This window comes from Pelodiscus sinensis, chromosome 21 (genome assembly GCF_049634645.1).
Source record: "Pelodiscus sinensis isolate JC-2024 chromosome 21, ASM4963464v1, whole genome shotgun sequence".
Classification (NCBI taxonomy): Eukaryota; Metazoa; Chordata; order Testudines; family Trionychidae; genus Pelodiscus; species Pelodiscus sinensis.
Genome location: NC_134731.1, coordinates 8,845,549 through 8,859,988, shown reverse-complemented (window position 1 = coordinate 8,859,988; position 14,440 = coordinate 8,845,549). Strand labels below are relative to the sequence as shown.

At 43.4% G+C, this 14,440-nt stretch overlaps 1 protein-coding gene across 1 annotated transcript in view; it reads right to left on the bottom strand.

Annotated features, from left to right (window-relative positions):
- Positions 1-249: 249 nt before the first annotated feature.
- Positions 250-14,440, bottom strand: part of TADA2A (transcriptional adaptor 2A) — a 38,397-nt gene continuing 24,206 nt past the window's right edge. The window contains exons 9-16 of the mRNA XM_075904786.1: positions 14,306-14,369; positions 12,371-12,414; positions 10,956-11,066; positions 9,088-9,159; positions 6,921-7,053; positions 5,634-5,677; positions 3,664-3,737; positions 250-1,392 (exon numbers count right to left, since the gene is read on the bottom strand). Of these exons, the coding sequence (XP_075760901.1) occupies positions 1,207-1,392; positions 3,664-3,737; positions 5,634-5,677; positions 6,921-7,053; positions 9,088-9,159; positions 10,956-11,066; positions 12,371-12,414; positions 14,306-14,369 (728 nt within the window). The 3' untranslated portion in view covers positions 250-1,206. The remainder of the gene's footprint in view (positions 1,393-3,663; positions 3,738-5,633; positions 5,678-6,920; positions 7,054-9,087; positions 9,160-10,955; positions 11,067-12,370; positions 12,415-14,305; positions 14,370-14,440) is intronic.

The following is a 14,440-nucleotide window of genomic DNA, read 5'->3' as shown; positions in this document are numbered from 1 at the left end:
AAGAAAAAACAAAGTAGACCAAAATGGTATTTCTACTGTAAGACACAAGCCCGGGGGGGGGGGGGGCAGAGTGCTTCAAAAGGTTTTTTTTTTTTTTTTTTTTCCTCCTCAAATTTCAAAAGAGGGAAGTGATCATAAAGGAACTACCTTTATCCTCTAGCTTAGTTATATTTTTTTAATACAACGATTTATATTGAATTATTATAATTCATAGAACAGCTGATTAGTTTTTAATCAGTAAACTGTCCCAACCAGTAAACTGTCCCAACCCTACCTTTTCTGCTGGCTATTTTGGCACGTTCCCACTGAATGGAGGAATACAGGTGAGCACGTCCCAAAGTTCAAAAGTTCAGAAAGGACATTCCCACAATGGATTGTAACTTGTCTTAATTGGATGCTTTGGTGCGTGTAGGAGCTCCGGTATTGATCGGGGGCAGTATATGGGTTATGTATGTTTTGAAAAAACCTTGCTTCTGGCTGAAACATCCACTCTTCCCTTTGGGATTGTGCAATAAAAAATGACACTTATGTCTAAGAACTGCTTGTAGCTTGACTTGTCACCAAATAATGATTGTACTAAAACCAACAAAACTGAAGGGGGTCTAACCTTTGCTGTGATGTGTGCTAATACATACAAATCCATCTACACCCTCAGGCCTTTCCTTGCACCTTCCACATTGGAATTTTAAAACGCAGATCATTACAAACTCTATTTTCATACTGTCCAAGCATATGCTCTGCCAAAACCAGCACTATTTCAGGAAGGAGTGAGAGAAGGGGAAGGGATTAGTTTCTAAACCCCTTCACCCCACACAATCCACAAGTGAGGATTGTTTGTAGGGGTTGCAGTTTTGTTCTTAACTTACAGTGCTAGCAGAATCGAGTCCCATGGTTATCTTTTTAGCTACAAGAGGCATTTGAAATGAATGCCTACTCATGTTTAATGTTCGCTTACAATGCACACAATTCCTTCAGCGTACATGATGGCATGATAATGACAACAAGAGTGTTATCCAGCAGAATCAAAAGAAAACCAGACCGAGAAAGGTCAGCATTCAGATAATCGGACAAAGTTTTCTACTTTTTGTACACGCACACAAAAATAGTCCTTGATTCACCAAAGTAAAGAACTTTCAGTACTGACAGATACTTCAAAGCCATCTCCACATTTACAACATGTTGCTTATTCCAAGGCATCTAACGTGTCTAGGCTTTGGTGATGTATCCTTCTCGAATCAGGAAGTCATAGATTTTCCTGGTTTTGTTGACATCGATCTTGATGAGTGCTCTAGCCTGGGCTAGTCTCAAGCCTCCTTGCTTGTTACACTCATTCACTAAAGCAGCTTTATATTCTAAATAGGCTCCAGGGACCAATCTCACCATCTGACAGAGCTGGAAGACACAGGTAAAGTTAATAAACGTTAACATCTGTCATGCTCGTTTTGCAATACCAGTTGTGTAGGGAGGGTGAGGGAATGGCAACCAAAACACAATTAATTCCTACCCCCTCCCCCTGACAGATAAAAAAAATGGCTGTTACCAGTGAGTCCAACCCACAAGCAATAAGAGGAAGCATTTGTTTTGAGGAGTGCTCTCCTATTGATGGCTGCTTTAGAAAGTGGTTTTGACTGCCAATTTGTTAGGGAGATCAGAGCAAGAACCTTGTCTCTCAGATATGGGGGTTAATAGCCGGCGTGGGTGGTGTTCTGTGCAGACCTAGGGAAGTGCACATGCTCAATCACCAGTTCAGCCCATTGGACAAATGCCAGAAAAGGCATCTGTCTATTAATCCCCTGCAGACAAAGGCTTTGTTTTAAATACTCTTTTATAAAAGCAGCTATACACATAGCACTTTCCCTCTCACGCAGTTTAGGACACAAAGGTGATGCAGAGCAACATTATGCATTTAATAAGAGAGCTTATTAAGGGGACAATCTCTAGTCTTTTCTGCAGGCTGAAAATATTGCTTCCAAAAAGCTCTCAGGTCCTGTTGTTAGACAAGAAAGGTCCCATGTGGCTTTCTATTTGGCTCGGTGCTGTAAGGATACTGGTGGAAAGTCTGGCTGCCTCTTTGTTTTTAATAATAAAAGTGCTCCGTGATTGAACCCCATTGATAGAAACCAGCTGAGACACAAGGTCTCAGTCAGAGACCTTCTGTGGCCTCATCAGACAAGGAAAAATCCAACTCCCCATAAGCTAACGTCTGGGCACAATTATTTGTAAGCTGTTTAGAGCCAGAAGTACCATGTCCACTGTTGAAACTGTGATCTGATTTTCACAACTGCTAGAGCCAGTGAAGGTAAAAACAGTTGATTGTTGTGACAGAAGAAAAACTCTACAATTCTTCTAGGGTACGTCTAGACTGTGAGAATCTATCGGGAAAAGATACGCAAAATGCAGACCACATTTTGTGTATCTTTTTCTGATACTTTTGTCGGAAGAGGCTTTTCTGAAATTTGGCCTGTCTAGTCAGGGCCAAATTTAGGGAAAAACCCTCTTTCGAAAGCCCCCTTCCTGCTCGTGGAATGAGGAAAACAGGGGCTTCCAAAAGAGCACATTTGCTCTTCCACAAAAAAAAAGCAGAAGAGCAAACGCGTTCCCTGGAAGGTGGAGTTTTCTCGGGATATGTCTAGCCGTACCCCTAGTGTACATCAAATCTACTGACGCCATATTCTACCAAGAAGCAAGTGAGATAAAGACCTTGTTTCTGGTTCCTCCACGTTAAGTCCACCATCTTGTAGTTCAAGGATTAGTGGAAGAGACTCCCTTTGAACTTTCTAGTGCTGCTTTTAATTAGCTGTATCAGCCCATCTCTCATATGGGAAATGGGAGATGAACCGAAGCATTCCATATGTTAGCGCAGAACTCTATTACCAGGCTAACAAACGGTCTCATAAAGAAGGAAAATTCTGCTCTCTGAAATGCGTAGCTCGCACATCCAAGGGCAGAAATTTGGCCAATAGATCATCAGTGTTATAGCTCAACTTCAGGAAGTTTGGCCTACAATCAGGTCTACACTAGGGGCGAAAGTCAAACTAAGAGATGCAACTCCAGTGATGTAAATAGCGTAGTTGGAGTCGACATACCTTAGTTCGACTTACCACAGGCGTTCCCAGTGAGGGGCATTGACCAAGCCAATGGAGTACTGCAGTGGACAGGAGTATGCTCAGCGGTCAATTTAGCGGGTTTTTACTAGACCCACTAAATTGACACCCCCCCCCCGAGAGATCGATGGCCACAGCATCGATCTCCCAGTAAGTGGAGACAAGGCCTAAGAGGGTTGACTGAGATTTGGTCCTTTGTCCTGAGCTGCTTAAAACAAAAACAATTAGGAGTAAGTTATGGTTCCTGTTGGGCCCGCAAAGGAATTCTTAGCCAATTTTAAAACAGGCATTTATTAAGAAAAAGTTGCTTTCTTCCTTGATCATAAAACCAGAGTGGAGCAGAAGATGTCACATTCTGCACATTAAATGTACCAAATCCCCCAAGCCTCTTGCATTACACTGAACCCATTTGCTGTATCTATAGCCTAAGTTGTGGCAACCAATATTAGGCAGCTCACAAAGGATCTCTAGGTTAGGCAGCTCAACTTGACTGAGTCTGAAAAGAAATAGCTATGTGGTAATGCTTTGTCTTCCCATTCATTTCCATTCCTCTCCTTACCTCTTTCTCCTTCTCATTTAGTTTCTCTGTGCCTGGGAGACCCGTGAGGTTCAGTGGGGGGGCACTCCGTCTACCTATGGAAATAAGGAAAGCAATGTTTATAGCCTAGGATGCTAGCTTGGAGGCTGCAGTTTCTCCAGGTGTTTTGTCTCAAAAGGCAAGTGTCATTGTTAACCCAGTAAAGTCCAAGCATTTGTGGTCAGTTATTTAGGGTTCATCTTCAAAGCTGCACCAGTTTAACTAAAGGCATGGGATTTTGAACAGATTTAGTTAAAATGCCTTTGTGAACACTTAACTTGGTTTAAGAGTAACTTTTTAAAGATAGGATTTGCAAGGGATCAGCTTAAGCTAAAATGACCTTAAACAAGTTTAAGTAGAATAAACAGGATTTTACACTAGTTTAACTAAACATTCTTAGCTAAATCCGAGCAATGGTGTGTGTAGGCCGGCCTTAATGTGTGCCGGGCAGTTCTACAGTTTACAGCATGTGTGAACAGGAATTTTATAGGAAACTGCCCAAATTGTTACTTTTTTACTGCTAAGTTTAATGGCCTGTTTTTCCTGCCTAATAGTGCAATAGACCTAAAGCGTAACTGCAAATGAAAGCCCATTGAAAACAAAGCGGCCAAATGGAAGTTCCAAAAAAGAAGCTGAAATGCTAAGCAAAAGCATAGTCTCTTCCACTGCTTTCAGTGTTGATCTCGGGGTATGAGACAAGCAAGGTGGGTGAGGTATTTCTGTTGCTGAAAGAGGCAACAAACTTCAGGTCAGTTTCTGCAGTTATATATTGGGAGGGGGCAGCAGAAAGATTTTCAAAGACTTTTGATGCCTAAAGAAGCATACAAGTGCCAAGTGAATTTTTGAAAATGCTTGGGGGGGGGGGGGGATTTCAACTCTCACTAATACCATCAATAGTGATAGAAATGTAGCCGTGTTAGTCTGGTGTAGCTGAAGCAAAAAACAGGACTATGTAGCACTTTAAAGACTAACAAGATGGCTTATTAGGTGATGAGCTTTCGTGGGCCAGACCCACTTCCTCAGAACAAACAGAGGAAGAAAATTGGTACAACCATATATACCAAAGGATACAATCAAAAAAATGAACACATATGAAAAGTACAAATCAAATTTCAGAACAGAAGGGGGGGAGGTAAATGTCTGTGAGCTAATGATATTAGAGGTGATAATTGGGGAAGCGATCTTTGTAATGGGTAAGATAATTAATGTCTTTGTTTAGACCTAGGTGAAAATTCGACACTTTTTTTTGATGATGTCGACAGGAGAGCTCTCTCCCATTGGCATAATGTGGTTATATAGTAGAGCAGGGGAGGGCAGTACCATGAGGCAGTTTGCCGGAATACCACTGCCGCTATATTTACCTGCCCAGCTGCAAGTATCAGTGATCACAGCTCCTGTCAGCCATGGATCATTGTTCCTGGCCAATGGGAGCGGCGGGAAGTGACACGGACCAGGACACCCCTTCCTGTCGCTCCCATTGGCCACGGATCGCTGTTCCCAGCCAACGGGAGCTGCGATTGCTGGTAACTGTAGCCAGGCAGCTAAATATAGCTGTGGGACCTATCAGGAGGTAATTCTGGCACAGTGGATCCAGCCTGCAGGCAGGTATTTGCCCACACCTGAAATAGTCACACTTCAGTTCACTGTGAACGCTACCCACTGATGCCGCTATGTTACCCAGGCATGTGGAAAATCCACACCTTTGAGCGATGCAGTTATACTGACTTAGCCCCAGGCGTAGACAGTGCTTCACTGATGGGTGGGCTTCTCTAGTGACATAACTACTTCACTTTGGGGAGGTGGAGTATCCACACTGACAGGAACTCTCCAGTCGGCATAGGTAGCATCTTCACTAAGCACTTCATTGACTCCTCTGCAGTCCTGTAAGTGTACACAAGCCCTGAATGTTCATGGAGACAAGCCCTTAAGTTATTATTATAGAAAATAATTACCTGAATTTGTAGCAACTGGGATTGTTGGGCTGAGGCCAGAATCACTGTAAAGAAATGAAACTTCAAATTAACTATTCATTGTCTAAGAGCAGCTGCAAAAGTTGGTTCCTACATTATTTCTTCCCATTGTGGAACCATTGGAGAATCCAACTTGTGTAACCCAGGGTATGTCTAGACTACATCCCTCTGTCGCCAGAGGGATGTAAATTAGACATACTGAAATCGCTAATGAAGCGGGGATTTAAACGTCCCGTGCTTCATTAGAATAAAAATGGCTGCCGCTTTTTGCCAACGTGACACTTTGCCGGCAAAAAGCGGCAGTCTAGACGGGGATCGGTCGACAAAGAAAACCTTTTCTGACCAATCCCTTATGCCTCGTGTAACGAGGTTTACAGGATCGGTCGGAAAAGGCTTTCCTTGTCAACTGATCCCAGTCTAGACTGCCGCTTTTTGCCGGCAAAGTGCCGTGTCGGCAAAAAGCGGAGGCTATTTTTATTCTAATGAAGCGCGGGATATTTAAATCCCCGCCTCATTAGCAATTTCAGTATGTCTAATTTATATCCCTCTGGCGACAGAAGGATGTAGTCTAGACATACCCCCAGAGAGGAAGGGCACAGTTTAACCTGGCATACTTTAACCTGATCCTTAGAGGCCAACAGGACTTCTAGATGCTTAGTGAAGACCAAAGATGGAGACCAGTGAAAAAAGGACACTAGATTTCTGTTGATGGAGGCTGAACTGTACCCAGCAGGAGAAAAAGGGAAAGTAGAGCTCTTTGTCTATACTGTATTCTTAGTACAGGATGCGAGTTGTACTGGATGCACCTTTCCTTCTTTTGCACTGCAGCTTCTTTCTATTCACAGCCCCAGTTTAGTTTAGATGGCAGACTGGTAAAGTTGCTGCTACTAAGACCACACTGCAAGAAAGGACATCAGATGTCATCTGTGTGCTCATTAATGCCCTTAAGGGGAGAACCCTGGTTTCCTGCAATGGATTTAATAGCAGTTCAGTCTAAAATGAGAGAAATAATGTGGTCAACTTTTCTAAACAAACAAAAAACCCGAATGCAGGCTATGGAACATTTTATGAACCCTGCCTAGTATCTCTGTTTGACACTTAAGCACTATTTCTGTCACTAGGGCTTTTTTCAATTGCTAGGAATTAGCGCAGTGGAAGAGAATAGTTTCTAACACATTTGGGAAACACATTTGTTATTGTCAATAGAAATGATTAAACTCTCCAATTAAAGTCGTACATGGAGAAGCCCTCCTCTTACTGTAACCGTACATGTCAGCTTGTCGACTGAGCCACTGCTGGCAGGCACTGCTGTCCTGGATGTACTGGAGGACTTCGGAAAGCATAGTGCGCTTTAGGCGCTCCTCCTCTCGTGTCTTCTTGAGGCGATCGTAAGTTCTCGCACCTAGAGCAAACATGCACCATGTTCTGATTGTCTGTGTTGAACCAGAATTCTCAGCCTACTGTTCCATTACCCCAGTACATAGTGAACAATTCATTTCCTAGTAATGGGTCAGATCCAGCTACCCTTACTAAAATGAGTCCGAATGATTTCAGTGGGAGAATCTGTGGAGTCAAATACTATTTGGCATGTGAGAGTATCAATATCTGACCCTTTACAGTTGTATTTAATTTCAGGGCAAAAAAAAATAATATATTTTTTTTCTATAATCACACTTCCAGGGATGAGTGAGTGTTTTTAATCTGAAATACCATGCTAGCTATTGTGACAGGGGCAGGCCAGGGAGCTGCTGCAGAGAAGACCTATTTGAAATCATGGGAAGGTGGGCGGGCAAAGCCCACCCACATTCTAAAAGCCCCTCCCCAACCTTATGGGAGGGACACTGAACCCATGTTCAACTGAATCCGGGGGACAAAAAATGACAACAGGGTCAAGGAGTGTGGGTCACAGGTTTAAAATAAGGGAGCCGGATGGGGACACTGAGCAGAGAACCCCGGACAGCGCCCACTGTTCCTCAAAGCTGTCGATGGAGCCAGTGGACGCCGCCCAGAGGAACTCTGCCCGGATTCGTGACACGAGGGAAGAGCGGAAATAGGCCCCACAGTCGCAGAGAACCCCCTCGTCTAACTTCCTCCTCCTGCTGTTGTAGATGGCAGCTTTCGCTAAGGCCAGGAGGAGGTTGACGAGGAGGTCTCGCGACTTTGTGGGGCCACGGATTGGGTGTGCGTAAATAAAAAGGTGAGGGGAAAAGTGCAGCCAGAACCTCAATAAGAGGTTCTGGAGGAGCCAGAATAGGGGCTGCAACCTGGCGCATTCGAGGTAGGCGTGCGCCAGGTTCTCCCTCACGCCGCAGAAGGGGCAGGTGTCTGGGATTGGGGTGAACCGCGCCAAGTACACGCCCGTGCTCACGGCCCCGTGAAGGAGCCGCCAACTGATGTCCCCGACGGGCCGCGGAATTAAGGTGGAATAAACGCTGGCCCATCGGGGTTCCCCACCCTCTATAGGTCTGAGATAGTCCAGCCACTTTGTATCGGGGCGGGACACGAGGGTGGGGAAATGCAAAGCATGGAGCACGAGCGTGTACAGCTGTTCCCTAGGCACGGTCCGGAAACAGACCGGCTGCAGATTTTGCAGCCGGCTGGGGGTCCAAGGGTGGGGAGGCCGGGGGGGCCCACAGAACAAGGGCCCAATAATAAGGGACGGAGGCTTTGCAGGAAGGGAGGGGCGGGGCGTTCCCTCTCGCAGGGCTCTCTGTAGGAGATCGCGAGCGGGCTGCGACAAGGCCGCCTTCACCTCCTGGAGTAGGCGCAGGGGGGTTCGAGGGGTGGAGAGCCCCATGCGTTGAGCGAGCGCTCGGGGATCCACCCAGTCCCCCCTGTGGTAGTCCAGGAGGTCCCCGACCATGGTGGTTTCAAGGCAGCCCAAAAGGGAAAAACTCCTGTTAGAAAAGCAGAGAACTGCAGCACAATTAGGTGCAGCTGGGAGGAAGCTGGCTCAGGCAAATTGGGGCCAGCTGACTTCTCTGCTGTCTCTCTGAGGGCCTTTAAAAGCCTCAGCAGTTGGAGGCTGAGGAGAGGAGTGAGAGGACGAAAGGAAGGTGGTGGAGAGGCAGAGAGGAAGAAAGGGAGAGAACAAGTTGGACCAGCATTAGGTAAAGGCAGCAAGGGAGGGAGCCTGTGGGCCCCTGGCTCGGGTTCCCTACCACGGAGACCCGATGCAAAACCCCAGTAGTGGCTTGGAGAAGAGGGGCCCTTGCCACACTATGACTCTGAGTTTTGTTTGATGGTGCATTCACCAGGCTATCCCTCATCTCAAAACAGTTCTAAAGGACCACTGCTCTCCTGATACATTATTAACTCTTTTAGCTAAAGAGTTAAGCACATTTAAAAAACAACCTTCTCATTTAACACATTCTAAAAGTAGCTTAAGCATCCTTCAGAACTCTGAGAAGGGTTGAGTAATCTCCCATGTACTTACTACAGAAATTAGTGATTCCTGCCGTCCTGTATTCCTGTAGACGCTTTATTTCCCTTCGCAGTTCAAATTCCACTGGTTTTTCCCCCAACAGTAAGGAGCAGAGAAATTAAAAAAACAAAGGTGGGTAAATGGTTCTGTTAACGAACACTGTGGCACTAGGACTACTGTCATTCCTTACTCATCAGCCATTCAATTACTAAAGGTCTGTATTGGCTGTGATCTTGAGTAAGCAGAACCTCCAAATTACTGCATGCAGTGCGAAATGCTCTGATCAAAACTCAGATTTATTCTGGAAGATCACTTCTAAAATTATTTGTGCAGGGAAGCTATTTTAGATTCAGGCTCAAGAAATTCCTCCTATCAATGAGCCAAATGATGCTACTATGTGGGACTTTTATAAGACACTTTACAAACATTAACAACTCACAGTTTATAGATAGAGAAATTGCATCAAGATTATATGGCACATTCTTGTTTTCACTGATGTCAACAAGAGCAGGCAGGACTGAGTCCTAAGTTACTCTGGTCAAAAAGGGACTCTACATACTAAACCTATGTCTACACTACTGCAAAAATTAAATCTAACACATGCAATGTAGTTGGAGTCTACATATCTTAGGTTGAGTTACTGCAGAGTTTACTCTGTGGGTGGTTAATGGGAGAAACTCATCCATTGACTTACCTAATTCTTCTCGTTGGGAGTAGAGTACTGAGATCAACAGCAGAGCACTCTGTGGTCAATTTGGCAGGTCTTCACTAGACGTGCTAAATCAACCACCAGTGGAGTGATCTCAGAGCATCCCCCCTTGTGTGTGTATATAGCCTCAGATTGGAGCTTGACTCACTCTAGGTCTTCAAATGACTCCTCTGTACAAGTTAGGGGCCTAATGTTTTGAAAGCTGTCCTGTGTGTGTTTGTTCTTGTTTTAAAGTAGTTAGTTATCTGCCTTTCATACCTCTTACATAATCCTACATTGTTTCTGATCCATTATTTTAATCTCTGGCTTGTATCCCCTTTATCTCTGATCACCTCAATTGTGCAATTAGTTTGGGGATACTCACTAACTCAAGATTTAATTATACAGCTTCCTGGTACCAGTTTGTTTACAATAAGCAAAAAGTTTGTTTCACTTAAATTAGGCCCCTGAGCAATACAAAGCTCTTGTGCTGAAGGAGAGTCAGATTAATTAAAAAGGCCTCCTTATGGCCAATGGGTCTAGGTGTAGGAGTTGGTACCATCCAACAGGAGTGAAGATTTGCAGGGTCAGACCCTCGCTCAATATTGGTCTGTGTCATGAAATGCAGTCATCTCTGGCATGGAACGAGATGGCTGCTCACATGTTGCTTTGTATTTTCTAATGAAGAGTAATTTTCCCCCAATAAAGTTACAGAATGTAGGTAAGAACGATGCAATGACCCCACTGGACGTTGACTAGGACAACAGGACGTGCTGAGATGCACACTATAATTACTCAAAGAATTTGGACAATTAGGTGCTGGAACGGCTTGAAACCATTGAAGGTGAGGCACTTAATGGAGGCTGTACTGTATAATTACGTACTGAGACAGCACACGTGTATCTTATAGAATATACAATTAACTGCTGACTTAACCCCAATATAGACTTAGGTTAGAGTATTTTACTCTTTCTATAGCATGGCAGTGTATGAAGAATGAAAAGGAGAGACTAGATAGCAAAGGATGATAGTATTTCGTTGTCTGGGAGGGAGGGGAAGGAGGAAAACAACTGCCTGTATAATTCCGATTTAGAAAAGGCCAATGACGACAACTAATAAGTAACCTGTCACCCACTTGAATGCTTACTGCCACCAAACAGTTTAAACATGAACAAGTCAATAAAACACTTACATGCATGGCTTTCAATAAACTTATCATGCTCAATTGGGCCTAAAATTCTTGCAAACCGTCGCATTGTTTCATAAAGATCTTGGACCTCCTTTGGGTATCGTCTCTCCAGAACTGCAAAAAAACAAAAACCCCAGTGAGCAATATCTTTATGCTGGGCAGGAGAACTAGAATTTGGGGTGCAGGAGGGGATGTGCGTAAGAGGGAATGTGGGGTGCATCTGGGAGGGAGTTTTGGTATGGGAGGGGTCTTGGGGGTTGGGGTGTAGGAGGAGTCTTGTAGTGAGGGACATATCCCTCGGCTCCTAGTCAGAGGCACGGTTAGGCGCCTCTGCCTGCAGGTGCTGCCCCTGCAGTTCCCATTGGCCACAGTTTCCTGTCAATTAGAGCTGCACAGCCAGTACTGAGGGAAAGGCAGCACTCAGAGCCGCCGCCACGCCCCCCCCCCCCCCCCCCCCATGACTGATCCTCCACCTACAAGCAGCAGGGCTATGTCGTTGCCTCTGGGTGCCACTCAGAGACAGATAAGGAGCCTGCTGGCCCTACTTCAACCAGGTTATAAACTGGACTTTCCAAGAAGATCAGAAATGCTGATTTATACAACTACAGCTTTTACTCCACTCGCAAACTTCCTCAGACCAAGTAGCACATCGCAACCTCACAGCCTCCACTGGCCACAGCGCTCCACTACCGATAAATGGAAGCTGCAGGAGCAGTGTCTGCAGGCAAGGACAGCACATGGAGACCCCCTTTGCTGACCCTCCCAGAGGCTGCAAGGACATGCCGGCCACCTCCAGGACCACAACCACCAGCAGGACAATTACTCGGGACAGGACAGGTTAGGCTTTTTAGAACTCACTTCATGGTTTTGAAAAGGATAAACTATGAATTAATAACACATCTAATATTACATTTTAACGTGCATGAAACAGAAATCCCACCAATAAGCAGAGTAAAGGAATCTGAGTAGGCCACCATAATCTGTAATTATCATATGAGTTCAAGTTTGATATTCTCCCCAATGACAAAATTACAAACTGATGAAAAATGCTATGGTGCCCACATCTTACAATTCCAAGTCCTAATGTATGATAACTAGGTGTTGATTGATGACAGGTTTCAGAGAGGTAGCTGCGTTAGTCTGTTTCACCAAAAACAAGGACTCCGATGGCACATTAAAGACTGACAATTTTATTATGGCATAAGATTTTGAAAGCTGCAACTCACCAAAGCTTATTCCATAATAAAATTATTAGGCTTGAAGGTGCCACCGGACTTTGTTGCTTTAGGTATTGTTTGCCACTATCTTGAACACAGTTTGCACAAACCATTTTATTGTGTATACTTTAAACATCCAGAGTCAATCTCTAACTTTTGCTTGAGGCCATCTGAAAACCAAAAACTGTGTTTAGTACTTACTCTGAAATTTTCTGAGATTGATGAGGCCATGGTCTCTTATAATTCTATAATTAAAAAAGAACTAGTAGTAAATACTAAGTAACTCGTTTATTAATGCATAAATACAAACACCAAAGCAGTTCTGGTAACATTTATACTATTTTACCCAGGTTCTAATTCTGTATAAACAGGGTATACATGATATTTTATAAACAATTAGTCAGTATAAGTTTGGGATAGTTATCACGAGTCCAACCAGCAGGGCTCAAAGAGAGCTATAACCTCTTAAAAGGATCTAAAATATCTTTTCTACACACAAGCATGATGTCTCTTTAATGTCTTATGTCTTGCCCATCCAAGGCTAAAGCAAGTTACATACTTGAGAGTGGGAGAAGGAAACATTCCTCAGCTAGCTTGATTTTCAAAATAAGAAAACAAGATGGTTGTTTTAAAGCCACTCAAAAGTTTGGAATGTTAAAAGAAGCCCAAGGAAATGAGTTAAAGGGCAGAACAGAGGTGAGAGTGCATGATAAATACATTTCTCATAAGGCTCTGCAATTATCACATGGACATTGGCTCTGTGTGGTTAATTGTATATGCACACAGCTTTTGTGAGACACTCAAAAAGTGAGCGAACTTTGTTAGGCAAGATTGTGGCTAAACTTTAATCTGTGAAACTTTATTACTTCCTCTGTCTATCTACATAAACTCCATAGGTGAGTTTTTTTCCATCCCAAATAAAATAGGATTTAATAGGCTTTGCGACGGTGACATTAGCAGTTGTATGTCTTTCAGGGTTTTGTCCTGCTTGGTCTATTGTCCTGCTTGGACTATTAAAACTTAATTGCCACTGACACCAGTGTGAGTTACGCAACTATAAGGGTTTAGACTTGTTTTTCAATAGGACACATAGTGTATCATTATGTAGCTAATACCACATATAAATATTTTTTTAATTGGAAGGACACGTTAACCAAGTCAGGCTTTCCTTTCAACTATCGTTCAAAACAACATGTTGTGTTGACCTTTTATTCTGGGAAAAGGGATGGACAAGTCTTGCTTCAAAGTTGTTAATCTTTGCCCCAGCAGTAAAAGAGCAGGAGGAATAACTTACAAAAACGGGACAAAGTATCTGAAAGAGTGCAAAATTCAAAAAAATGAACAGATTCAATGAGATTCTAAAGAGTCATAAAATTTGTTGAATGAAGCATTCAAACTTTATTTAACCACTCATATTAGCAACACAATTATCTGTAATGTGTGTCCTCAGAAACTTAGGAAAAGAAGCTTTAGTGTACTAAACCTCATAATATCAGCATGTCTCTGAAAACGGATTGGGTTAAGTAAGAGACTGGGAGTAGGACCTCCTAAACCAGAATCAAAGTACACATGGCCTGGCAGCATGGTGATTAGAGAAGGATGCTAATTAGGACTGCTGGGTTCTACATCTCAGTACCACATTCTACAAAAAGGTTCTGTCACAGAGATGTTGAAGGATTAATTATACATAAATTACTTTGAGATGCTTGTATTGAAAATACTCTACTGGTGAAACTCACCACTGTGCATTTGGGGAGCACGAGGCCTATATGTCATTTCTGCTTTGTTTTGACAGTTTAAATGGAAGCTTAAGGTATATAGATCCTTTGTCAAGGGGAATTTCAACAATATGTGCAAATTAGTTCTATTGTGAGTGAATCTACATACTTCCTGGTCTGCTGAACTATAAAATTCTCTTGCTTAGATCCATGTTGCTGATCTGTATTCTGTGCATGTAGGGAAAGCAGAATATCAGAGCTGAGATCTGCTCTAACAGAAGGGTTTTTTTGTGTATTAAGTTTTTAGGATCCTTCTGGAAAGTGCTAGTTAAAATCAATTACACTGAATATCAGGATAGTGTTATTGCACATATTGAGTACTGAAGCAGTGGATGACAATCACTGGTTAAGAACTCACTTTTTTCTCCGCTGCCTCTCCTTTAACCTGGAGTGATAGATATCTACAACTGCAATCTTCAAAGCTGCCAAGTATACAAAGGAAGACCAGAAAAACAGATTAATCACGTATGAGATTATCACACCAGGTTTCTCC